This window comes from Ochlerotatus camptorhynchus, unplaced genomic scaffold, assembly GCF_037179485.1.
Source record: "Ochlerotatus camptorhynchus isolate MF236.1 unplaced genomic scaffold, CSIRO-AGI_Acam_v1.1 ptg000142l, whole genome shotgun sequence".
NCBI lineage: Eukaryota > Metazoa > Arthropoda > Insecta > Diptera > Culicidae > Ochlerotatus > Ochlerotatus camptorhynchus.
In genome coordinates, this window is record NW_027040632.1 from 237,501 (window position 1) to 263,060 (window position 25,560).

General features: G+C 40.2%; 1 protein-coding gene across 1 annotated transcript in view; it reads left to right on the forward strand.

Annotated features, from left to right (window-relative positions):
• Window positions 1-471: 471 nt before the first annotated feature.
• LOC135700809 (uridine phosphorylase 1) overlaps window positions 472-25,560 on the forward strand; it is an 86,877-nt gene continuing 61,788 nt past the window's right edge. Inside the window, exons 1-2 of the mRNA XM_065221465.1 lie at window positions 472-753; window positions 18,071-18,417. Coding sequence (XP_065077537.1) covers window positions 18,368-18,417 — 50 coding nt within the window. The 5' untranslated portion in view covers window positions 472-753; window positions 18,071-18,367. The remainder of the gene's footprint in view (window positions 754-18,070; window positions 18,418-25,560) is intronic.

Consider the following 25,560-nt stretch of genomic DNA (forward strand, 5'->3'; position numbering starts at 1 on the left):
GTCGTATCTCAACCGACAAGCTCCCGAAATCCATAATGACTGAGTTGAACTAATGGGGCCAATACACACTGCAATCTGGTTCTACACCCACTATGGATTTACCATATTCCATACGGTACAACCACACGGTATATGGCATAAACAGATTGCAGTGTGTATTAGTCCCATAATGGGATGTTCATCGTGTCTTTGTCGGTTGGCTGCTATCAGTCAATGTTCAGTGACGATGCCTGTTTCGAAGGGGGTGAACAGAGGAGGGGGGCTCTCAACAAGGAAGAATTTTCAATTCCTTTTTTTTTCTTCCGTTGCCTACTTGAACTTCTTCTCTCCGTGGCGTTACCGCGTGACCAATATAGAGCGACTCGAATCGAAACGACGGCGACGACCACGACACTGCCGCCCTTTATAATCTGACACCGGAGCGCGCGTTCCTCTTTTGGTCTCCGTGCGTTCGCAAACTCGGGCGGGTCGGTTTTGGCAGACAGCTTCTCTTCTTCAGTCTTAGTAAATCCGTTCCTTAGGGTAGTCGCCGTGGACCGTATTCTCCGTGTTTGGCGTTCCGGTTGTCAGAATTTTTTGGTGAAGGAATTTTTGCTTGTTGGATTGTGTTACTTAATTCTTGGAAGAAATAGGAAACCGTTTGTTTGAAGTGAATTGTTCTTGTGGGGAAAATTCTCCCGAACCGGATCGATAAAAGCGGGCAGTGAACTAGCGAGTGGAAACTAACGTCATCGACGTCGGCGGGACACAAAGGTACTTTACATGTTATAACACCTCGTGGCGGGGGAAAACTTTTCAGTCTACTTGGATTGCAAATTACATTGAATTTAATGAAGAAAAAAGTCCTCGTGATCTGGAATTCTACTCGGCATTCTATGTCATCTATTCCGCGAATGTAGAGAATTTTCTCAGAAGTTTCCAAGCAACTGCTCCTGCGGTCCTGTTGTAAGCAAAGTTTCAACAGACAGCCGAAAAGAAAATCGATATACGCCGCCTTTTTCCCGCATAAGTACACATGTACCTACAAATATACCGACGTACACAAAGGGTGGAACGAGCGAGGACCGGGTGGGAATGCATTACATTACCGATTTCTCCCGTTGTTGGTGCGGAGCGGACGGGGTATAGAGTTTTTCCTTACTGTTGTTTCTTCATCGCAGTTGGCGGTTAACGAGGAAGACGTGTATTTCAATTCCCCCGAATATCGGAGCAACCATTGATTATCACACATGAGAAAATGTCGCTTTGCGTGTGTTTTGTTTTACAATCGTGCTGTTGCTTCCATTGTCGTTTCATTATCCTTTCGAGGGTGGGTGATTTCTTCTCCAGGGAGCTGTAGGGTTTCTTCGCGGTACATTCGTAAGAAGCCATATAAGAGGGAAAAACGTAGAAAAGTGAGGAAATAGGGTTACGGGATGGAATTCGGAGGCTATCGCTTAAGCTCAAGTTTGAAGCACATGTGTACTGATTTTGCAACGTATAATCTCGTTCGCGTAGAAAAACATGGGACAATTTCCTTCAATCCCCAATAATATCCCGTAACCCTACAAATGGGAAAATAACTGAACGATTAAAGAAGGCCAAGTATCTGGAAATCGTGGGAAAATCTGCTTCTAATCAGGGATGCCAGATATACGAACATACAGTAAACTCTCTACAACTCGATATTGAAGGGACCATCGAATAGAAATATCGAGTTATGGAATAACAAAATCGCTATCACAATAGCCATGAAATCCATTTTGACTATGGCTCTATAACTCGATATCGAGTTATTGGACATCGAGGTGTAGTTGACTGTATCTGTATTTATACAGACGTTTGATCAAGCATCATACAGGCTTCATACAGAATGCATACATTTTTACAAACATTGGGAAAAACAAATTGATACAGACATTAACTTTCTAATGCATTAGGAAAAATTTACATAGTGTTTCCAGACTAAACATTACCCCCATGAACTAGGAAGGTTAATAAGAAACTTACCGCCCCGAAAAAAAAAACGTTTTAATCTTTCTAAAAATATTTTCAAATGATGTATAAATCTAAAAAATCAGTCTTTATAAAAAATTGTTTTTAAATAACCGCAATGACTAAGGGACTGTTCATTAACTACGTAGATAGTGTAGGGGGGTTGTCAATTATCCGTGGCCCATACAAGTTTTAAAATTTATGTATGGACAATTGTCTACGCAGGGGAAGGGGTGGGGTTGTTTGCAAGAATAAAAAAAAACTACGTAGTTAATGAACAACCCCTAACTTAAATTAACCCTCCGTTACTCGCGCCAACTTTTGTAACACGAGTACTCGCGCGTTGTACTTTGTACAACAGTGTGAGTCCTCGCTGCAACCGGGCTCGCTAATCCTTAGAAATTTGTCCATTTGTTATTATTGCACTGTCATCCGCATATAACGCCAAGCTTCAGCTGTTGGGGAGTTGTGGTATATCCAATGTGAAAATGCAGTACAACATTAGCACCAGCAAGTTGCCTTGTGGCAGTCCCACTGGAATCTCACGTCGTTCGCTTAGGTAGCTCCTTATCATCCTGACCAGGTATACAGAACAGTTTGCATGCACTAGTTTGTGGATTAATCCGTCGTGCCCATGGCAGTGTTGTTGGAAAATAATTTGTTTCGTTTAATAATATTTTCCATTCGGACCAGCTGATGGACGCCCAAGTAACATTGCAAGCTTTATAGAGGTTTTATAGCATTCTACAAGTCTAATTCATGGTCTACAGAGCCCTCATAAAACCACAATTAACAATTATCTTGGGCGATGGAATGTCCTTTCCTCAAGCCGAACTGCTCTGCTATGATGACTTGGTGGTCTTTGATGTGCTCCATCAGTCGTTGAAGGATGAGTCGCTCGGAAATGTTGCTCACCGCCGTGTGATAGGTCTGTAGATGCTCGGCAGAGTGCGATCCTTCCCAGGCTTCAGATTGGGAACAATTTTCCTTGTCTTCCACCTGGTCGGGAAGTGGTTGAGCTGGAAGCATGTCGTGAAAATTGCAGCTTTGCTGGACAGCTTCTTCAGGGCCAGGTTGAAAATGTTACTTCACGGCAGCAGGACGAAACTCGGCCAGCGGAAGTGTTGCATTCATCCTGCTAGCCAGAAGAGCGGACTACCATTGGCGAAAGTGACAATCACTGGAGGGCTAAGCTCCAACCAAAGAAACAAACTAAACCATTCAATTTACTTGCGAATCATTGCTATATTCTCATCGTGCCTTCCCAGACGGGCATTCCAGAGTCTAAATCATTCTCCTATCTGGTTCCCTTGTGCTTATTCGACTAACAGATTTTGGGTTTGCTTAATGGCTAAATACGTCTACTCACGCACACGGACCCATGACTCGTTGTTCTTTCGGCTACGTCATCGACCGACCAAGAATGTCGCCCGATCAAGCATCCCGTCGACGCTCGTTCACTTGTCGGCCTGCTCCTACTGGCACCGGCCAAGTCTTCCTGCCGCACGTGGGTGCTTCCTGGCTACGCCGTCCGGGCGGCCACGCGAAGTTGGCGCTTGCCTATGGAACCCAATGAGCACTCTGCTTCCGTCAATCACCGCCTTGGCGAGCAGTTGACTCCCTGCTTCGGCGATGTTGGCCGACGACGTCTGCGGGCCCTTGAAACTCGTCTCTACCTGAGAATGCTACAATAAGACCCTGCGATGGAACAGCTGATTAGTTCCTGACAACTGGCCGTCCAGATCGATGATGCTTACCCTTTGATGGGGTCTTCTTTGTGTGTCCGTGTAGCCTTTCTGGTTGTGACCACCAAGCAAGGCTGCTAGCCGGCGATCTAACACGGGTAATGTCGGTCGTATGATTTCGTCCAGTGACGATGCTTTGGTGCGTTCGGATCGTACTGCTTCCACACGTGTGCGCTTCGAGTCCGTTCTTGGCGTGTTCGGCTGTCGTGCAATTCCTCCAAGTGCGGTTGGTAGAACACCGATCGTTTGACTTCGTCCGGTGACGGTACTTCCGCTTGCCTCTATGGAATGTACCGCAACGTTACTGCTGAGCAGGTGGAAGTGGAATTTGTGTGGAACTCACCTGTGGAACGGGTTGCCACCACCCACGTTGCAATCCGAGTCACCGGTCGTTTTTCCTCTGGCCGAACTGATCTTAAAGCAAGATTGACTGTGTCGTGTGCTTTCCAACGTTTGGCCTAGTCCCTTGACGGTTCTTTCGCTCGTTCCTACGAAACGTGTTGCTTCCCCGTAAGCCGAAATCCAAAACGCCAGACTAGCTCTTCTACGAGTATGGCTGCTGGTCAACTTCCCGTCACTTTTCACAAAGCACACCAAGCGCGTGAATCCACCGTACACTGGAGAATAAGAATGACGAAGCAAAAGCATCCGATCTCGCTGCTGCCCTTGCTCGCTTTTGTCTGTTTGATGCGTCCGTGTGAGTGCAATCTTTTCGCTCTCTCGTTGCGTTCGTTTGCAGCGTCGCCTTGCAAAAGGCCTTTTGCGGTGGAGTATTTTGACTTGGCTGTTGGTCGATGCGTGCGTACGAGCGTACTGATGACAAAATTGTACTAATTCTTCGGCACTCAAAGCTAATGTTTCTCTGGTTTGTTAATTTAACTGAACAAGTGCAAGAAATAAGCAGAATTTGTTTACATCGTAACAGAAGGGACATCGTAGATTTGCTATTCAAGTTGATTAATTGTTCTCTGTACCGCATCTTCGTGAGAGCTGACCATACTGGCACCGATATGATGTGCCAGAACAAGTTTGATGGCGATGGCTTCAGAACAGCCATAAACTGCCGTCTGGTAGTGTTGCGTTGCTGAATTAGTTGCCGGGTGTAGAGGTCAATCGTAGTGAATTGTCGCCTCACCGGAATACAGCGTATAAAGGTTTCTTTTGCGGCGTGGATTGCTTATTCTGGGGGTTGGATTGGATGGCTTCCTCGAACACCGTCAGATGGTTGTAGATACTTACAATTGTTGGTAGAGCTGGATTAGCTGTAAGGTGGGTGTCCCCAATGCCACTGAAGGCCACCCAGTTGACTCGATGGTAATCCCGTCTCATTTTTGGCAGGCGCAGGAGTTGGTGTGCATTCAAGCTCGCATACCACCGGAAAGTGGTCAGAGCTTAACGAAAGTGGTCAGATCTCAGAGAGTAACGGGCTTCGATAGATCCAAGTCCGATAGGAACACGTCAAGGGTTCTTGTCGCTCCCGCCGGTGACAAGAACGTTGGCTCATCTGGAATGTGGATTATGCACGTTCCAAAGCTGAGGTGGTCTGCCAAGATTATGCCATTTATATTGCAGACATGGTTACGCCATAGTGTATGGCGAGCATTTAGCTCACCAGCTACCACGCACGGTAGGATAGAAGAACCCATTGGGGTTAAACTGCCAAGTGATGCCATGGAGGTTGAAGTCGCCGATAAGGATGATGTTATCCCAAGCGCTCATCTGAGAGACAACCCAGTTAATTGAGTTGATATGCGTTTCTATAAGTTCGACATCATTGACGCGGTCAGAAGGTAGGTAGATAACACAGATGAAAGTGCTCACGCCGGACAGAGATGCTGCAACCCAGAGTTGCTCAATAGTGGAATTACCTGGAGGAAAGACCTGACGCGAATTGATGATAGAACGGATTGCTAACAAAACGCCACCACCAGAGCGCTTGTCACTGTTGGTCGGGGAACGATCCTTTCTGTATACAACATAATTGTCGTCGAAAAATTGATTAGACAACGTATTTTAATTCAACCAGCCTCCCTGAAGGCGTATTTGCAGTAACACGGATCGGAGCACGCGAGCTTGTAGTCAGATAGAGAGCTATTGATCACTCCGACGTTCTGATAACACAGCAATACGTCCTAGAGTCTGAGCAACTTGCGAAGAATGCAAGGCAAATATTGGCTGGAAGAAATGGACGGATCAGGAGTCGTTTAATCGATAACAGAAGTTAAATTGCCTTTGACGTCGAGTTGGAAGACCCCGGCTCCCACACGAAGGGCCGGGACGACTACTGAATGCTGACTGGAATGGCTTGACTGTGGTGGGAGGTACAAGGGCTTCCATGAGGCCAACTTCGGTGCGTCCCAGTGTACAGTTGACTAACTGTGGCTGATGAGATGGAATTTGTTGGAGTGGCCATGAGTTCGGATGAAGTTCGGTAGAGACAAGGGAAACATGTGTTAAATAAAATGGCAATGATGAAACCGGTAATTCAGGAACAAGTTGGTTGATTGGGTAACTTTGCGCTTTGTAACGGTCCGGTTATCCTTGAATTCACGGAATAGTATTCCCTTTGGTTGCAGTCGAAAGGGCCTTTGCTTTCAGATCAGGACTCATACCGAGTTTGAACGAAATGAATGACAATTTACTTACATCCTTACCGTTGGCGACTAGACCTCTGCAGCTCCAGGTCACGTACTTGCTCCACTGTGCTGTCACTAGAAATACGTAAAAGGTAGAGCCAAAACTTCTGCCGGGGAGGTGGTACAGCGAAAGTTCCGATAGATGGAGATATTGAGCTTCTAGTTTCACACATCAAATCCTGTTGACGACGCTCAGGAGGTTCAGGTTTACGGAACAATCGTGGTAGTCATAGTACGAGTTGATGATTTTGGTGTAAGTGCACTGGAATTGATCAAAGCGGTGAAGTCCAGACGAAGTTCACTTTTGAACTCATTCATGATTTCCGACTTAATTTTTTGGATGATCTCATTATGATCGCCAAGGACATCGCGGAAACGAATGTCATCCAATTATTTGGTACACGACCAGCACATCCAGAACAATTGCGAGTTTATTTTCATCAAATCGCTAACAACTTAAGTGATATTGACGTAATTCTCAGGATTTGATGCGATTGCCAACGCAGCGCTACTACATGGTTAAAAGTAATGCGCCTAGAGTAGTATGCAACAACAGATCAGATAAGCTAGACGGCGAAAGCGCAATACAACGGTAGAATCCAGGCGATAGCAATGCGTCAAAATGTTTGCAGCAGTTCCACCACGAGCTCAACAAAAGCTCGCAAGGTTCAACAGTTTTCTGGTATATGGCGCTTTGGAAAAAAATCGCTGGGGTTTGCTTAGGAAAGTGTTTGTGGACAATGTTCAAAATGATTCATTTTCACTAATACAGCACCACGAAAACACAAAATATCGAATGAACACTCGAATGCAGTAACCAGTGCTGAGATTTGTCATTGTCATTGACAGACTTTCGCGCGATATTGACAAAATTGTTCATCACATAGTCACTGATATACTTGATCCTCATAAAAACCTTTGTCAAAATCTCATTCATTTCTTCGTCAATGACAGAGATTCACCTGGTAAGCAAAAGTGTAATTTCGTGCATTCTGAGTCACGTTATTGCTATCCAAGCAGATGCAGTTATGCGATGGTGTCTTTTTCCCCTACATATCATTTACACCCTAGTGTATATATTGTTTGGCTATCAGAAACTTTCCACAAAGTGCACTGCTTTTCCTTTTAAAGTAACAAACCCTATTTGGCTTGGTCGGTACACTGAAAGCTATCGCTTCCCACAAGTTATCTATTAGATTGGTTTCTTACAAGTAAAACATCGTCGGTACATCCTTTTGACCTTTGTCAACAATATTTCAAATATTCTTTGTTCGGTGTATTTCCTGGGAAAGTTTCAACTCGAAAGTGCGTCTATTCTTTTAGCAACATTATTACTCACCGACCGACCGACCGCCCGTCAACCGAGTCGCAGCAGGCTGGAAAAGTTGTATGCCTACATAATTTCGCCCACTTGGATGATATACTTTCAGATTGCGTTTGCTTCGAGTCTTTTGAATTGGGTACAATTTATTATCATTTCAGGGAAAATATTACGACGCAACTGACAGCTGCACCATGCTATTAAAGCTGATAATCGAAATGCTAATTTTTCTCTTTGATTCAGTTTAGCAAATTTTTTGCGAAATTCTGGTGTGTAAAATGATGCGTCGAAAAAAAAATACTTTTGATTTTTTCGAAAATGCCTCAAAGTAAATTGAACCATAACACTCCAGACGCAACTGCGTACTGGAATTCTATTCAGGGTGGTAATCGAATGCTAAAATTTCCGGTTTATGCAATATTCATCTAGCATCTTACATTTTCTTTTTATCAACCATGTGAATGAAATACCAGCATCTTCATTCGTCTACCGAAGAACCATGCAAGCAAAGGTTGAATCATGCATTCATAAACTTCCACGTAATGTTGTAGATTCTCAATGAATTTGCATGACACATACACGTGTCTGGGTTTCGTCTAAGCAAGAGACAATGTCGGACAACCGACTGCTTTGTTTCCATCTCCCACACAATCGTCCCTGACAATTGAGCCGAGTCCTATTGTTGGAACTAACGAAAAGCAAACTCACCGTTTGCTAGACATATTTCACATTTCCAGAACAATGTTTCATTTTGGTGTTAAGTTGCGTTGGGAAGTTTTTCACCTTTTGACATAAGCCAGTTCATTTTCATCGATCATTTGGATGAAAATGGAATACCTCGACCTCGAGGGAAATAATAGGCCCAAAAGAATCTAAAAATTTCTATGGAGGCGCGTGGTGGTTGACTTGTAATTTGTGGTCATGATAATCGGATTGCTCCGATGGAAAAAAAATACAACAAGCTGTTCCTTCCGAGAATCCGTACCGATGCAAGTAGGCAATCGCATTATCTCGCGTGAATGTTTACCTAATGTTCCTCACCATATCACTGTTTACTATTTATAGGTCTCATCATCAAAAGAACGATTTATTTTATCGTCCTCCTAGCCTGCCTCCATCCGTGCATGTCACCCGAAAAAAACTGATAAACACAAACATCCAAACATGACGGCGCCGGTGGTGTAGTGGTACGCATGACTGCTTTCTCACCCCTAGTGTGTCTGGGTTCAATCCCAGCCGAGGTCGTTAGGATTTTTCTGAGGCGAAAAAAATCTTTGGTCATCGGAAGGAAAGTAAGCGTTTGGTCCTCAGTCCGATATATACTGAGGTGTGAAAGCCGCCTCCCTGGCCTGGCCATTCGATTGTCGTCAATCGATGTCCGTCGGTATTTGCACTAGATTGCGGAACAGAGAACGACGTTAAATAAAGGAATCAAGAAGGAAGCATCCAAACATGTTATGACGTTTTTTTTGCTTACTCCTTTCGTCGTTCCCAAAGAGGGTGGAAAACCTTCAGAAGTAAATATACACCGGAATGTGCTTTTACACTTCTATTGAAGTCGAAATCTTCTGTGGATTATAGCCCCATGCCCCCAGAGGGATTCCACTGCTGCCGGTTGTCGTCTGACGGAATGGGAACAGGTGTGCAAAGTAAACAGACCACCGCCGGCGTGAAAACTCCCGCTGGATGTTGTTGTATGACGGCCAAATTTATTTCGCCTTCTTCCTGTTTGGTTTCTTGATTGCTTGGTTAGTTGATTTGTTTTCCGGGAAGATTGAGGACAACGGTAGGCTGTGGTATGCGAAACCGGTATGTGTCCAAGTGCAACGTAATGGATGTCACAATACAGCCTACTGGTGTTATTGGTCTCTTAAAAGAAGAAATGGGAACAATGTTATCGAAGGATGACGTAGGTGTTTCTGCTGAGCTGAAAGGTGAACAGGTTTTCGCAAACGGGTGTTTTCAGTCGGACATCCTGATCGTATTTGGTTGTTAAAATTCTTCTTGTGTGATTTGAACAATTCGAATGGAATTTACAAATGCTGTTGAAGCTGCAAACAAGATTGATTACATAATCCATTTAAATAAATTATAAAGATGAATGCATTTTAACCACAGTCCATCGAGCCAAGTCGGTAAGAGAAAGTTCTATATTTACATTTGATTACTACGCCCAGAAAGAAGTCCCATATTCTCAGTTGTTCCACAACTTCCGCTTTTTCTTTTAGCTCAAAACAGGGGAAACAAATTCAATCTGAAATTAAATCATCCAAGTGGGCGAAATATTCGCAAACTTTTCCAGCCTGCGGTGGTTCCGTATCAGTGGTCGGCGGTGGTGATAAATGATGCTGCAAACTTCAAACAGAGGCAATCTCAAGTTGAAACTTTGCAGCGTTGATTTTCCATTCAAAAGAGAACAACGTATATTTGAATTTTTGGTCGACGAAGGTCAGCTAACGTGGTTGGAAGTTTCGGAGGCTGTACTTCATATCTGCACTGACCGTAGGCGCCAACTTTAGTTATTTTAAATTTGTTTAAAATTTACGCATTTTTTAATAAAAAGTAATTCAAGCCGTTTTACCTAACACAAATTATACCAAAAAGGATCTTATTTAAGAAAATTTGAATAGGTTTTTAAATCAAATAAAATTTTCATACGATTTTAAGAACAAATGAACAACTCGGATCGAACTTAATATAGAGCATTTCCAGCCCAAAACGCGAAAAAAATTTCAGTTTCGTATCGACCCCTTCCGATTTGAATGAAATATTGCTCACATGTTCGCATTTGCCGGGAAAGTTTGACAGCCACCATATCTGAGAATGAATTGTTTGTTATTTAAAATAAAATAATGAAACATAAATGTTGTTGCTGGACATCGCGCCTAACATTTGAAAATGGTCTAAAGTGTTTGAAATTCAGAATTATTATTTTTTTGATTCGCATTAACTTCCCAACTAACATTTTCAGCTTTGTAAGCCAACTTTTCCAGCGTTGTGCTGTAAAGTAGCTGAAAAGAAGCTGCAGATACAGCTACAAGCAAAACCACAACCAACCACTCTTGCTGAATAACATAAACATCAAAAGTGCTTTTTCAACAACTAAACATCCTGTACTCAGCTAATAAACTGTGTTAGAGCTACTTCGGAAGCATTTTCACAGTCAACTAGGTTTATTTTTAGATGTGTGTAGTTTTACAGCTTTTACTCTGCTCCTTTACAAAGCTGAAGTAACTAGTCGAGAAAAGTGATTCATGTGCACTATTATAAAGCATCTACTCAGAGATTTTGTTGTAGAAGGGCATGTTGATTTGTTTACATCAGTTCAAAGTGTTGGCGTAGTACAGTTGGTAGTGTCAAGGTTTGCCAATGCGGTCGTCTCGAGTTCGATTCCAGGTTCCAGTGCAGGGTAAATAACTTGGTGATGACTTGTAACTAATTTCGATTAATTTGATTGACAGCAAAATAAACTCAATAAATTCCTCCATAAAAAAACGTAAACAGTATTTAACCCGGCTTCAAGAGAAAGCTGTGTAGTTGATTATTGGATAACCGGGAAAAGGTTGAATAAGCGCCTTTCAAGTTGACACACAACTAAACAGCAGGATAACAGCTGTATAGAAGCGTTAATGGGTATGCAATAAGAGCTTCTCCCAACCGTTCCAACAGCCATAAATAGCTGAGTAAGTTCGCCAGATTTGCTTGTATAGAGGTTGAGTAAAGGTTTCCTCATATCCTATAACGTTTGAATACAGCTTGAGGCTGTGTAAATGAAATGAGTAAAGCGTTTAAATTGTGAAAATTGTTAGTTGGGAAGCGTTTACATTGTGAAAATTGTTTGTTGGGTTGAGAACGACTGGCCTTAGAAAAAATCTTTATAGGTTAAAATTCTCCAAAAATTATGCGCAGAATCCAAATACATTGTTATTTTACTAAACAAAATCATTATATTTTAAAAATCAATAAAAAATTTAAAACATATATTTGGTTTTTGAAGTATGCTACCAGCTTGCACTTTGCACAAAATTTTAGGGCACTGCTTCAGCTTTCTTAACAAAAAATATAGAAACAGAAGGAAGTGTGTTTTGAAAAAATCGAAATTTTATGTTTTTTATTGAGTTTTTTTTTCTTTCAGTGTATTTTTTTCAAAGATCATTTAATTACCTTCTAACTTCTCCTCAGGTGTCATTTTGATCAGGTCAATCATTTTCGTGTTATTTTTTGTATATTTTCAAAAAAAATATTTGCTCAATATACTTTGAATATCAGTGGTCCCTTTACGATGTCAACGTCATTTGCGCACTGACATTGAGGCGAATGATATTAATATTCTAACTGTGTGAACTGATACTGACATCAGGTGGCTAGTAAAATTCAGCATTTTGTAGGTATTGATATTGATATTTTGCAGCATAATACAAAAAACACGTTATTTTCCGCCATCCAATAAACTTCTCTCTTCAGAACAGAAAAGGATTCACTTCTAGTGGTTTCCAGATATTGCAATATCACCAAAAGGGGACAAGCGCTTCCATTGCAGAAATGGAATTATTCGACATGTTTTCCATTCGATTGTTTGTCCCTCTTAGGATCATTCGACTTTTTGTCACAATTCAACGTTTAGTCTTTTCAACTGTTTGTTCCTCTCAGGGTGACCACTGAACCGAGAAAAAACGAAATTTGAATTTAAACTTAAACTATTGATAAAAGTCTGATCTACGGAATATTTCTTCAAATTCGAAATTTTTATCTTTACTTTAGTACAACATTGTCTGAGATCTAATAAAATCAGCAATGTCCCATATTTTAATAAATTTGTCAAGCAAAAGACCTTGCCAATTTTTCCAAATGATTAAAATTATCAAGCCTCAGACACTTGATTTGATTTTTGATTTAGCCGGCGCCGGTGGTGTAGTGGTAAGCGTGACTGCTTTCTAACACCCCAATGGGTCTGGGTTCAATCCCAGCCGAGGTCGGTGGGATTTTTCTGAGGCATACAAATCTCTGGTCACGTCTTCCTTCGGAAGGGAAGTAAAGCCGTTGGTCCCGGCCCATGTGTGTTGAATGTTGAATGGGTGCGATATCCTACGCAGGCGTGGAAGCTGCCTTCCTGCACATTCGATTGCCGTCAATGGATGGCAATCGATGTCCGTCGGTGATTGGCACTAGATTGCGGAACAGAGACCGACGTTAAATAAAGGAAAAAAAAAGACACTTGATTTTTGGTTAACTTCGATACCTCAAAAGTTTTTTGATGTCCTATGTCCGAAAGTTTTAATAACTTTGTAATTTTTAGAAACTTGAAAACTTTTAATGTACATAATCTAGAATACTTCTCCGTTCCTTACAGAGGAATTTATCTCAGAATTCCATAAAAGTTTACCTCAGAATATTCTTGAAATTATTATCATAATTATTTAGGAACTGTTCTCTGGATTCTCCTGCTCTTGAAATTCACCCGAGGCTTCCCAAAGTATTGTCCCAGAATTTTCTTGGAATTTAAATCAAAATTCCATGGGGTTTTACGGAGTTCTCTTGGAACTCTTCTTAGAGTTTCCTTGGAGCTATTCTGAGAATTCGATGCCCTTAGAATTCTTCTCGAAATGCTCTTGGAACATTCTACTAAATCTTTCTGAAATGCTACTCAGAGTTTTTTAGTAATTTGCTCAAAAATCTAATTGAATTCTCCTAACAATCCCCGTAATAGTCTGTTCAAAACTACCTTGAAATTTTCTTGACATACTTTTCAAAATAATCTGGTACTCCGAATTTATTTAGAATTATCTCTAGAATATCTTAAAATGTTGTCCAACCGGTGATTTTATTTAAAATATGGAATTTTGACAAAAATGCCATATTTGATATTTTAAATTTTTCGGCGTCTTAAAAGAATGTGGAAAACTAGTTTCAGAATCTCAAAATTTTCTCATTAACTACTTTCAACTAATTTTTCAGTCTTTGGCCATTCGACCTTTTGTCCATTTGACATTTTGTTTATTTGGCTCTACATCAACAGACTGGGTTTAGTCCTAATGATGGATTAAGCAATACTAGGAAATACAATATAGTCAAGAAGTAACAAGCTGCAAAGGCCGTGAAGTCCAACTTAATTCCTAATTTTTAGAAATATATCACAGTATCTCTGACGCAGCGTCTCGCGTGCCAAGTGAAAATCAAATAAGGTAGCAATACGATTGAAAACCCTTTGAAAGCCCATTGATAGCACCATACGAACTATAGTTTGTAGGACGAAAAAGCATTGCGTTGTTACAGAGTGCTCGTGGTTGAACGTTAAAGTCGATTTGTTGTAGAATAGAAGGACAATCGATTCTGCCCTGTAGAATGTCTGCCAAAAATAGGGTCCTTGTCGTATCTCTTCGACTCCACTAAGGATCCAGGTGAATTAACTGGCACCGACTTTCGTAGCTTGAAAGGCGATGAGGATCCCTCTAAGGCAATCGTCGAAGGGCAAACCAGATGAATCGTCGTTGAATAGATTTTACTCTTTGTACACTGTTTTGGTAATTGGGATTCCATACATGGCAGCAGACCAGCAGTAATCTAACACCGACCGGACGAGGGAGCAGTAAAGCGACTTCAAACAGTAGATGTCCGTGAAACTTTTAGCTATCTTGAAAATGAAGCCGAGCGTTCTCCTGGCTGTATGTGAGTTGATAATCTAAGATGACTTCCAGATCCTTAATGTGATTCACACGATGTACGTCAACGCCTTCTAGGATATAACTGAATGTAATTGGATGTTTCTTCCGTGAGAACGTGATTATTGAACATTTTGTTGGATTTACAACCATGAGGTTCAGTTGGCACCAATTAGCAAAAGCGTTGAGTTGGAGTTGGAGAAGGTGGCAGTCACCGGCTCGGATTCGGAGATAGATTTTCATGTCGTCTGCGAACGACAGTTGTGGACCGTCGAGGACGAAATTGACGTCGTTGAAATACACAAGAAATATCAACGGGCCGAGGTGGCTACCTTGCGGAATACTCGAAGTGGCAGGGAACGAAGGAGATCGGCAGTCGTCGATTGCAACTTCCAACTGACGAATATATAGCTAGAATGTGAACCATCGTAGAAGACTGCCGTTTATACCGAGCCTATCCAGTTTGCTTGAAGTGAGAGACTAATGGTTCCATAACTACCAACTCGAACAGTTTAGATATGGCACACAACGATGTGATGCCGTGATAGTTGTCGATGTTTCTTATGCACTGGAAACATCTCAGTTGATTTCCAGCAGGAAGGAAACACCCCACTGAAGAGAGACATTTCGAACAGAAGGCAGAGAGGAGCCAACAGGCTATCGATGTGTTGCTTGATTTTACATTTTGTTCCCTTTCTCACCAATCGACCTTTTGTCTCCCTTCTCATCATTTGACCTTTTGTTCCCCTGTTCATCATTCGATCTCTTGTACCTTCAACATAAGACTTGGCCCGGTAGCTTAGTGGTTACCGTTTCCGCTTACTGAGCGAAGGCCGGGAGTTCAATCCCAGGCCCGTCCCTTTCCTCGTATTTTTCATTTTCCCTATTAGACTTAAACAAAAACAAATCTACTTTACATTACCGACTGCATTCACACTTAGCTCAGTGAATCCAGATCAAAAATAACCTGACCTACACTAACACAACTTTCCCTTCCAATCAATCGTAGAGACGCAGTCCCGATAACAACGGTTGTCATACTAATCATCGTTCCCCTTCCCAAAAGAGACCGTGTGGACGTGGCCGGCTCTGGTGCTGATCTATAAATAGCACGAACTAGTGAGATTGCACTTTAGGTTAGGATGGATAAGCTAATCCCAAGTGCCATCTATGTGGTTCACTGTGCAATTCCGCTTGTTCCTACGACCTTAAAAAACGATATCTTGTACCTTCGACATTTTGTCCTTTCGATCTTTCGAATTTTTGTCCTTTTGTCATTCGACGTTTTTTTATTAGACCATTTGTCCTGCAACTCTGCTCAACATATCCACTTAGAAAAAAAAATGCAGTAAAAAGAGATGTTTCTAAAATATTTTAAACATTCAAAAATTTATAAACAAATTTATATAAATTTGCAAATCTGATGATAATTTTCAAATAATAATAAAAATAGATGGCTACACTGAAAGTTTTTTTTTCGACAGATTATTATTATTATTTAACTTTATTAATGAGGCTTTCAGCCTTGGGCTGGTTCGCCTCTCTTTTTCGACAGATTGGAACACCCATTTTATATCAATAGCATTATTTCGAAACAAGATTTCCACGTGAAAATAATTTTGAAAAATATTGTAGGGTTAACTACCCCATTTCCGGCCTATTAAGCACAATCCGCACTTGGTCTTTCTTAATATAGCGCAGTTTAGCACCAAACGGAATGTTATTATTACTGATAGTTTCCAAAATTATTTACCTCTCCGTACGTACCGTAAGATTTGATAAAGAGAAACCAATCGTTGAGATATTGTCAAAAGTCTAACACTGCTTCTTGACGCCAAACTCGGCCTAACGCATTGAAAAGCCAATGAATTCACTTCGGCCTATCGGATGAAGATAAAAATTGATTCGGTCGGAGCGCTTCTTTTGTTTTTGGGAATAATGGGTGCAAACATTCATATCACGCATTCTCATTGACTTCGTTCGGTAGCATTTGAACTAAAGTATCGTACCAAAAGCATAATTTACCTGTTAACTCCGAAATCATGGATTTATTTGATGTTTTCTGCTTGATAGGCCTAAAATGGGCGCTTAGGCCGAAGTAGTTCTCTACCCTATATGTTCTTTATATTGAAATTAGTATTTGTTTAGTTATTTCACAGAGTATTCTTGACTTTTTACAGATTGTATGTTTCAACTGGACCAGATTTCCCTGAAACTGACTTGGCAACGCTTGTGTCTGGCTTGTTCGCGATACTTTTCCATCACTGATCCTAGCTAATAAATTTTGTTTTTTGGTCAGCTTGAAAATGTTCAATAACTTTGTGTGTGAAAATGTGTATCGAAATGCATGTCGTTAAGAGAAGATCAAGCATCACCCAATTTTTGAAAAAAACGTTATCTTCCAGAAAATCGTTCTTTTAAGAATTCATGTATCTCGTTAAAGGCTTGAGAGTATTTATTAAGTTACATTAGCTAACATATCAAATTTCGATTTTCCCGCTAAGATTTCACCGCGTAGTTGTTAATTAATACCTCTCACGCCAATATCACGAGTTCAAATCTCTTCTCGGACAAGTCACAAATGGTCAAAGAGTGTTAAAGTAACTTCAAATAGAAGATCTGTATCCACTTGTTACAAGACTATGTAACTATGGAACAAGACAAGACTATGTAACAAGACAAAACAAGACTGTAGTAACAAGACTATGTAACTATGTGTTAGTATAACTATGTGACTATGTCTAGGAATTTTACGGGTTGGAAAATTTCTCGACTTCCCTGGGCGTAGAGTATTTATGATTGTTGAAACAGTCCTGGTCGTTGACGGCCGGGGATTTGGTTACCTGCAGAAGTTCGTGTTCAGGTTGTTTGTTGGGGAAGGAATTTCAGTGTACTCGCCAGGGGTTCCCTCAACAAAAGACGACACGAACTGACCCCTTTTTGGCACAATAATTTCAACAAGATTAACTATTTTATTTGAGGAAAACTTCTTACAAACTGGGAGACAAATCAACAAATAAGGAAAAAATTTCACTCCATATCAAACTGGCTACTAGGATTTGTTATTGGTTACTACGGAAACAGGTTGCAGTAGTTGACGTCGGGACGCCTGCGATGCCCGAGCAGATTCGATGGCAGTGTTGGCACACAGAGTTGATAATAGAAGAGTTACGCAGACTGAAACCAAAATCTACCTATCGAACTGTCAAACCGTCTTCCTATCGAGCATAGTAGATAAACTGACTCTGTTGTGTGGGAAGTATTGTTTGCACAAATCAGGATAACAGAGGAAACTTTCACAACCCAGGTGAAGTCATCCGAGGTGTAAACAAAAACAAAGGATGCCAAAAAAATGCCCATTGATCGACATCAGTGTTGAATGCTTCACTCTGCGTAACTCTTCTATTATAAACTCTGTTGCAACACAATTATACTAACACAAAAATTGTGCAGGCATCGAAAGCTCTCTTTAATAAGTTGAGAGCACCGCATGCGATAAGCGATAAACTTGAAATGCGATGAAGAAGAAGAAGTTGTATACTAATGCAAAAATAAAGATCATTATCAGCCTAAACATCCAATTGCGACGTAATAGCAAAAAAAGAAGATTAAGGATTCACAATTAGTTTAAGAAGCGATTTTTCACACCCCTGAGGAGATTATCGCACTAAGGCGGTGGTATGCAGCTCGGTACAAAATTCTAACGTCCTATTTCTTTTCTAACTTTTCTTTCAGAAGTCAAACACAGCCACGGAGCAGAGCCTTCATCCTTTGATCCTACGAAGTCCATGCACAGCATCATAATCGACGAGAAGCTAGAGTGATATTAATAACGAGCGAATTGAGTGCGTAGTTAGCAAAGCTCCCTCAGTGAGTGAGTATTAGGGAAAGTGAAGCAATTGCTCTCGATTAAATTCATTCGAGTGTCGTGCGTGCGTGTGTGCGATCGCATTGTGCATTAATTGAATTGAAGGTCGTCGGAAGCGAAGCGGCGAAGGATCTTGAGTGAAAAGGAGCCAACGAAGAGCAAGGATGTCGGCCTGGAACTACCATCCAACACTGTCGGAGGAGGAACGTGACGAGTAAGTAATGGATTTGATTATGGGTGTTTTGGTGGTCAACAACAGATCAAAGAGACAGTCGTGCCTTGGTTGTTATTTTTGCTTATTTCCAGGAGTTCTAGCTCAGTTATCACGCTAGTAGCGGGTTCAAGGTTGCACGTGTCGTCTGAAAGAAATAATTTTAGCGTGGAATTTTGGAAGGGAAATCATCAAACATGTAATCGACAGCATAATAAGCAATGTGATGATGATAAGCTGTCGGAACAATCTATCAATTTATTATTAACCGCTATCAAAACAGAGAAGAACGTGCTTATGTTGAGCTTCAGTGTGACCCGAGTAAAAATTACGTTAAATCCTTCTTGAGTATGTAATTGAGATGATGTAACATACTCATTCGTTTACATTTAGATATATTTTCTATTCGGTGTGCGTGTGCCTGAATTTGATGATCCTCCTTGATCCGGATGGATTTATACCTATCACACTTAGTGCCACCTCCAGCGGTAAACAATCTGCGTTGAGTGTGTAATGTAGGTATACGCCGGATGATAGTCACTCAGTGTGGCCGTGTATGGCACTCGACTGTAAAAAGCCTCCAACCACTTTCCCAGGTAATTTCGGTCTACATGCTTTCGTTCGATACAAGTAGTCCGACATACCTATTTATGTGCTCCCGTCGTACCCAGTAAGCAAGGTTATTGATTTTACCATCACGATGCGTGATTAGCAACACTTGATGGACGAAAGTCGGTTCCTGTGCTAAATCAAACTAAATTACTTTACATAGAAGTTGACCGTTATGTGCTCTGATGGGCGGTGAGCTGGGTGGAGGGTTTGGTTTGTAAATATGTTAGTACCTATCTAAGGTGGTCAAGTCGTGTAAAGTGTGTTACAATATGTAGCGCCGTATTGTACTGGGCAGTTTGTCAAAACTACACCTCGGACAATCTAACTAGTTTAGTTAATTTTTCTTCACCGTTAGGTGGCAGCACTATCCATTTCCATTTTCTCCAGCATCCAATCGCTACACGGCGAATGAGAACGACCCAAATTTGAGTTTAGTTTACTCATAATCGCAAAAATTGCAGAACCTCCGCGATGAGTAAATTTGCCTCATGGTTTCCTGTGGAAAACTTTAAAAATCTGCCGGAAAATGAGGAAAATTAGCGAAAATTTTACTCAGTCTAGGGTAGTATCAATAGACTGAGTAAATCCAATCTTCACTTTTCTCATATTCGGGAACTTTTTCCCAGACAAATCTGGAAAAACATCAAGGAAATTTACTCATCGCTGTGCTCCTGCACTTTATATGATTTATCAGTTAACTAAACTCAAATTTGGGTCGTCCTCATTCGCCGTGTACCATTAATCCACGAAAATTGTGACAAACATTCTTCACTTCTCATCAGGGGGGCTCTATCCCTGTCAACCACTTCAAGAGCAAAGTCGAAGTAACATTCGCACCGATCCGAGAAAAAATAAGTTTTGTTTTGATGACCGAAAAGTTATTCCTATTTCCAATTAAACACATATAGAAATGATTAACATATAAGCATTGTTTTAATCATACATAGTTTTCATGCTAAAAAAATACTGGTTTTTGAGTCAAAAGTTTATACGTCGTTTGGTTACTTAAGTCAAAGTGTATTTACCAGGATATTCGGGAGAATTATCAATCACGTCTCCTTACCTGCAGCCGATTCATCATTTTAGGACCACCGAAATCATCGATTTATTTACTTTAATATTGAGAAAGCGAAACAACGAACGTACACTTTTCGTGGGTTTCTCTGCGCTGTTACTTAAAACAAACAGCATCTCCATCGGGTGACTTAAGTAACATCGAGAAATATTTTGATTGGAAGGTGATAACGTCAAAAAGTAAAATTTCTTTAATAAATAAATTTAAAAATGGGATGTGATCCTATATTCGTACAGTATATAGTGTAATAGCAGGAGTATCGATTGGCACTGATAGCACAAATGTGTTAGGGTTGATGCATAAATTATGTCACGCTCTAAGGGAGGGGGGGGGTCTAAGATTGTGTGACAAGCAAAGCATTAGGTATAGGAAAAACGTCACGATAGGGCGAGAGGGGGTAATTTTTTGCTCGATTTAGCGTGACATAATTAATGCATGGACCCTTACTTTGCAGGCATCAATCCGGATAAATTTAAAACGGGTAATAACCTAGTTAAAAATATCCGGATACCCATCAATATGACTATTTTTGGAATCGGGATGATGTCCAGAGGCCGGATATTGATATCCGACGCCATTTTGGAATTCAAGATGGCGGCTTCCGGTTTCATAAAAAGTGATAAATACATACTGTTAATTACTCATCAATATGGGTATTTTTGGAATCGGAGTGATGTCTAGAGGCCGGAAATTGATATCCGACGCCATTTTTTAAATCCAAGATGGCGGCTTCCGGTTTCATAGAAAGTGGGAAATACTGTCAAATACCCATCAATATGAGTATTTTTGGAATCGGGGTAATGTCCAGAGGCCAGAAATTGATATCTGACGCCATTTTGAAAACCGAGATGGTTGCTTCCGGTTTCATATAAAGTGGGAAATAGTATCAAATACCCTACAATATGGGTATTTTAGGAATCGGGGTAACATCCAGAGACCGGAAATAGATATCTGACGCCATTTTGAAATCCGAGATGGCGGCTTCCGGTTTCAGAAGAAGTGTCAAATACCCTACAATATGGGTATTTTCGGAACAGGATAACGTGTAGATGCAGAAAAAAGATGTCCGACGCCATTTTGGAATTCAATATGGGGACTATTGGGTTTAGAAAGTGTCAAATACCCTACAATATGGGTATTTTCGGAACGGGATAACGTGTAGATGCTCCGACGTCATTTTGGAATTCAGGATAGCGACTATATCGTATAATACTTTACAATTTTTCTTAAACAGGTGGCCACCATCTTGCATTCCCAAATGGCATCGGACATCGACTTTTGGCCATCATGCATTGCCCGCTTTCCAGAAATACCATATTTTAGGTATTTTACAGGTTTTTTTTATAAACCAATGGCCACCATTTGTATTCCAATTAGGCGTCGGACATCGATTTTCAACCTCCACACGTCGTCCCAGTTCTGAAAATACCCATATTGCAGATTATTTGGCACTTTTTCTGAAACCGATGGTCACCATCTTGGATTCCAAAATGGTGTCGGATATAAATTTTCGGCATCCCTTAAATAAAGTTTAAAAAAAATCTACCGGTCGTCCCCATTCCGAAAATACCCATATCGTAGAGTATTTGGCACTTCTTCTGAAACCGGAAGCCGCCATCTTGGATTTCAAAATTGCGTCAGATATCATCATCATGGACATCATCCCAAATCCAAAAATACCTATATTGATGGGAATTTGACAGTATTCCTCACTTTTTATGAAACCGGAAGCCGCCATTTTAGAATTAAAAATGGCGTCGGATATCCTTTTCCGGCCTGTAGACATCACCCCGATTCCAAAAATACCCATATTAATAAAAAATAATCGGTGTAAGCCGCGTAAATTTCGGAGTCCGCGTAAAAAAAAACCGCGTTAATTCCGAAATCCTTGTAAAATGCGACTCCAGTGTAGTCTGTTCGAGAGTCTGTTTCAGTCATCCCTAACCCCTACACGGAGATGAAAAACTACCCAAAATTAAGTAATTTTCCCTCAATTCCGGGGTTCAGCCCAATAACCCAAATTTGAGTAAATCGCATATAGTAATTTAAGACCAGCAAAAAAAAAATAAGTTAATTCACGTAAATTTGAGAATATGCAATTTATTCAAAAGAAGCTTATTGGGCTGAACTATATCGTTGGGTCAAATCTCTCGTTGCTTTTTTTTGACAACATTAAAGAGTGCAAGTGAGAGGCTGAATTCAATATTAAGTAAAAAGAACTCAAATTTTGGGGAGTATTTTTTCTCCGTGCATATTCATCACATTGATGTGAGCAACGACGAAATGCTTGATTGTCTTCTTTTCTCGCCAGCACACATCCTTGCCAACCGATTCGCCACTACTTTCGTCATTTATTTCGTTGGAGCTTGCGGCAAATCTTCCTCAACAACTAAAACCATCGAGAGAGCGTAGTGACAGGAAACTGCCTAAAATTAGCTTCTAAAAGACGCTTCTAAAGCATGCTTATGAAAGCTTCTGGCCCACTGGCGAATCGATTTTATTTTCCTCTCTTCGAATTCCATGAATCTAGGTGCAAATTTGGGCCTTTTTTCCATTGTTTTTTTTTTTTCTTCTAAAAAGTGATCCAGTTTTCTACAACTTTGTCTAAGACTTGATTAGATGAGCCGTTTTCGTACTATGATTAATTGAAAAGTATGGAACACGGCATTTTGAAAAATTAGGCGTGGGTTAAAATGGTATAATTCCAGCACAAAGTTGGTTTATTGCCCCTAGTTATGCGAAGTTTCAAAGAATTGTGCCAGGTAAAGCCTTCTTTGTTTGCTGAACATCGAAAGTGAATGTACTGAAGACTATTATTTGTGTAGAGGTGCATGAACCTCCGTTTAAAACCTCTTAAATAAACATAAACAAAATTGTTTAAGTTTATAATCCCTTTACTTGTCTGCATTTTTTTAGTATTTGTGATTGAAATTTAAAGAATATTTGGAATTCATACTTCGGTAGCAATCATTGTGTGGCCCGCATAAACGCGAACCATAAATTGACCTTACCTAAAATGGTTAAAAATTGTTTATAATCCCTGCTAAACTTTAACTTTAACTGAAATGGTTATGGAACTTTACGTGAACGTTTAATGATAAAGTTTCAACCTTATGTATTATGGTTTTTTTTGGAACTGGACCTTACAAATAATGGGTTGTTAAGAACCATTACCGTTCCAAATTCTTGTTTTCTCCATACATTTTTCGAAAGAGAACTATATTAGAACCTTTTAACTTATGGTTCGCGTTTATGCGGGGGTGCTCATTGTTCTTCATCTGCAGTTCTTTCGGCCGATGGATCGCTGACCTTGAAAAGCAACCGTTTCGTGATGAGTGTGTGAGTGAAAACTACAATTTGCGTCCATTTGTGTAGTGGACGCGCTATGCCCCCCTTTGGCGATGGTCCCATACCTTGAAACCACTGGAAGTGAATCCCGTTCTGATGGAGGAAACTTTTTGGATAGCTGAAGATAATTTTTTTTTGTATTGTACCTCATGACTATAGTTTTAAGATGTATTGTATAGTGAACAAGAAATCTCGGCACTGTAAAGTTTATTCGATTGTGCCTATTCAATTAAGTAATTATCAAAAAACAGTCATTCCATAGCAAAACGGTATAGGGGTTCTCAGAATTTCATAAAAAATGTAATGTTGTTCCTTATCGCAAAATATTAGAGCTGTATATTTTTTTTATTAGGGTGACCATTTCCATGTTAGGAGGTTAAAATCGGCCATAACTTCATGCACAGAGCCTTGTGGTGGCTAACACCACTTCCATTCGATTCCCCAGATATTTTTACATAGGATTAGCCCCATTTGATCGATCGTACATTCCTCCGAGCCTAAATATCCATGAATAATTAAAATAAATAGGGAGAATCGGGGTTAAATCGGCCTTATATCCCTGCTAGGAGCTTCGTGCGGTAAACGAGACCACTTTAGATTCGATTCTCCAGCAAATTTTACTTCAAAAAAAGCTTTTTTTTTGCTAATTTTGTTTGACTTCGAGCTGAGCACCCACTGTGCAGTTGTTCAAAAGTTATTATTTTTTGAAAAAATAATTTATAAAAAAAATCGATTTTTTGACCACCTTAACAAGGTCACCCTAATGACAACATTAAAAAATACGGGTTTAATGTTTTGCGATAAGGAACAAAACTAAAACATTTTACGAAATTCTAAGAACCACTATATTGTTTTGCTATGGAATGGCTGAATACGGAAAAATACAAAATACGCTTTTTTCAATTCGGGTAGATTAATCAAAAATACTCAAGTTGACAGATCCTCGGGGTTCCCCTAGTGAAAGTAGCCATAGGCAACCCAAATCCTAAATCCGGCACTGCTTTGGCCTTTTGTTCCTTCAATCTTCTGTTTTTTTGGTGATTCGACCTTTTGTCCTTCGACCTTGGGTCATAGATTTCGGTAAAAGGTTGTCCAAAAACTGCTGCTTAATTGAGTGTTTTATTTAAGATTAATGGAGTATTAACCGAAAATAAAAATGTAGTTATCTTTTTTTTTCCATTATTCACTCTGTAAGTTCTCTCATTCTATCAAAAAAAAAGAACAAATAAATCCAGCCTCAAAAGTTTCTTTCCGATAGCCTGAATAGCAAACATCAACTTTTGCTAAAATAAAATCCAATATATGCAATGCATGCTATGTTATACAATCATATAACAGATATAACAAATCCAATTTCACATAAAAACCCCCTTCCTCACTCGTATATAGCCATCGTAGCAAGTCATGCGCCGGCTGACGTTGTCTGCTTTTGCATATATACAAGGGTACACTGAACGAAAACATCCGCAATACTTCGAATGATTATTGGGCATTGCTGGAGCCCTTTAACAATATGCTTTTGAATTTCGGATGATTACCTTATGGTTGAATTCGTCATCAGCTGATGAGCATTCATATGACCAGCGTTGCCAGGTCATTTTCAGAAAAATCTGGACCAGGTAAAATATAAAATCTGGAAAAATCTGGGATGCTCAAAAAAATCCTCTTTTTAACATAATGCTATTGAAATCAAAGTGATGTGCCAATCTCCCGTAAAAATAGGTCAGTATGATCATCTGGAATTTATTTAAAGTGCTAGAATGGTTATGAATTACATGTTTAAATAAATTAGATAAGCAAATAACTTGTTAGCATTGCAAAAATCATCCAAAAGTTGAAAAGTATTGACACGGTGGGCCCAAAAAGTTCAAATATCCATTACGCAGCATTTCAATAATTGAGTTAAATGTGGGTAAAATACAGCAGAAAATATGGTTGGGGTTGAACTGTAACTTTTTAAAAAAGAATGAGAAGCAAAGAATCAAGGAAATTTGATGGGACGGATTTTTTTAACTAATAGTCGATGTAGTCCTTACTATTTGATGCAGTACCAGAATTTAAGGATTTTATTAGTTCTAAATAATTCTAATATTACTCTGAGGTTGATCAGA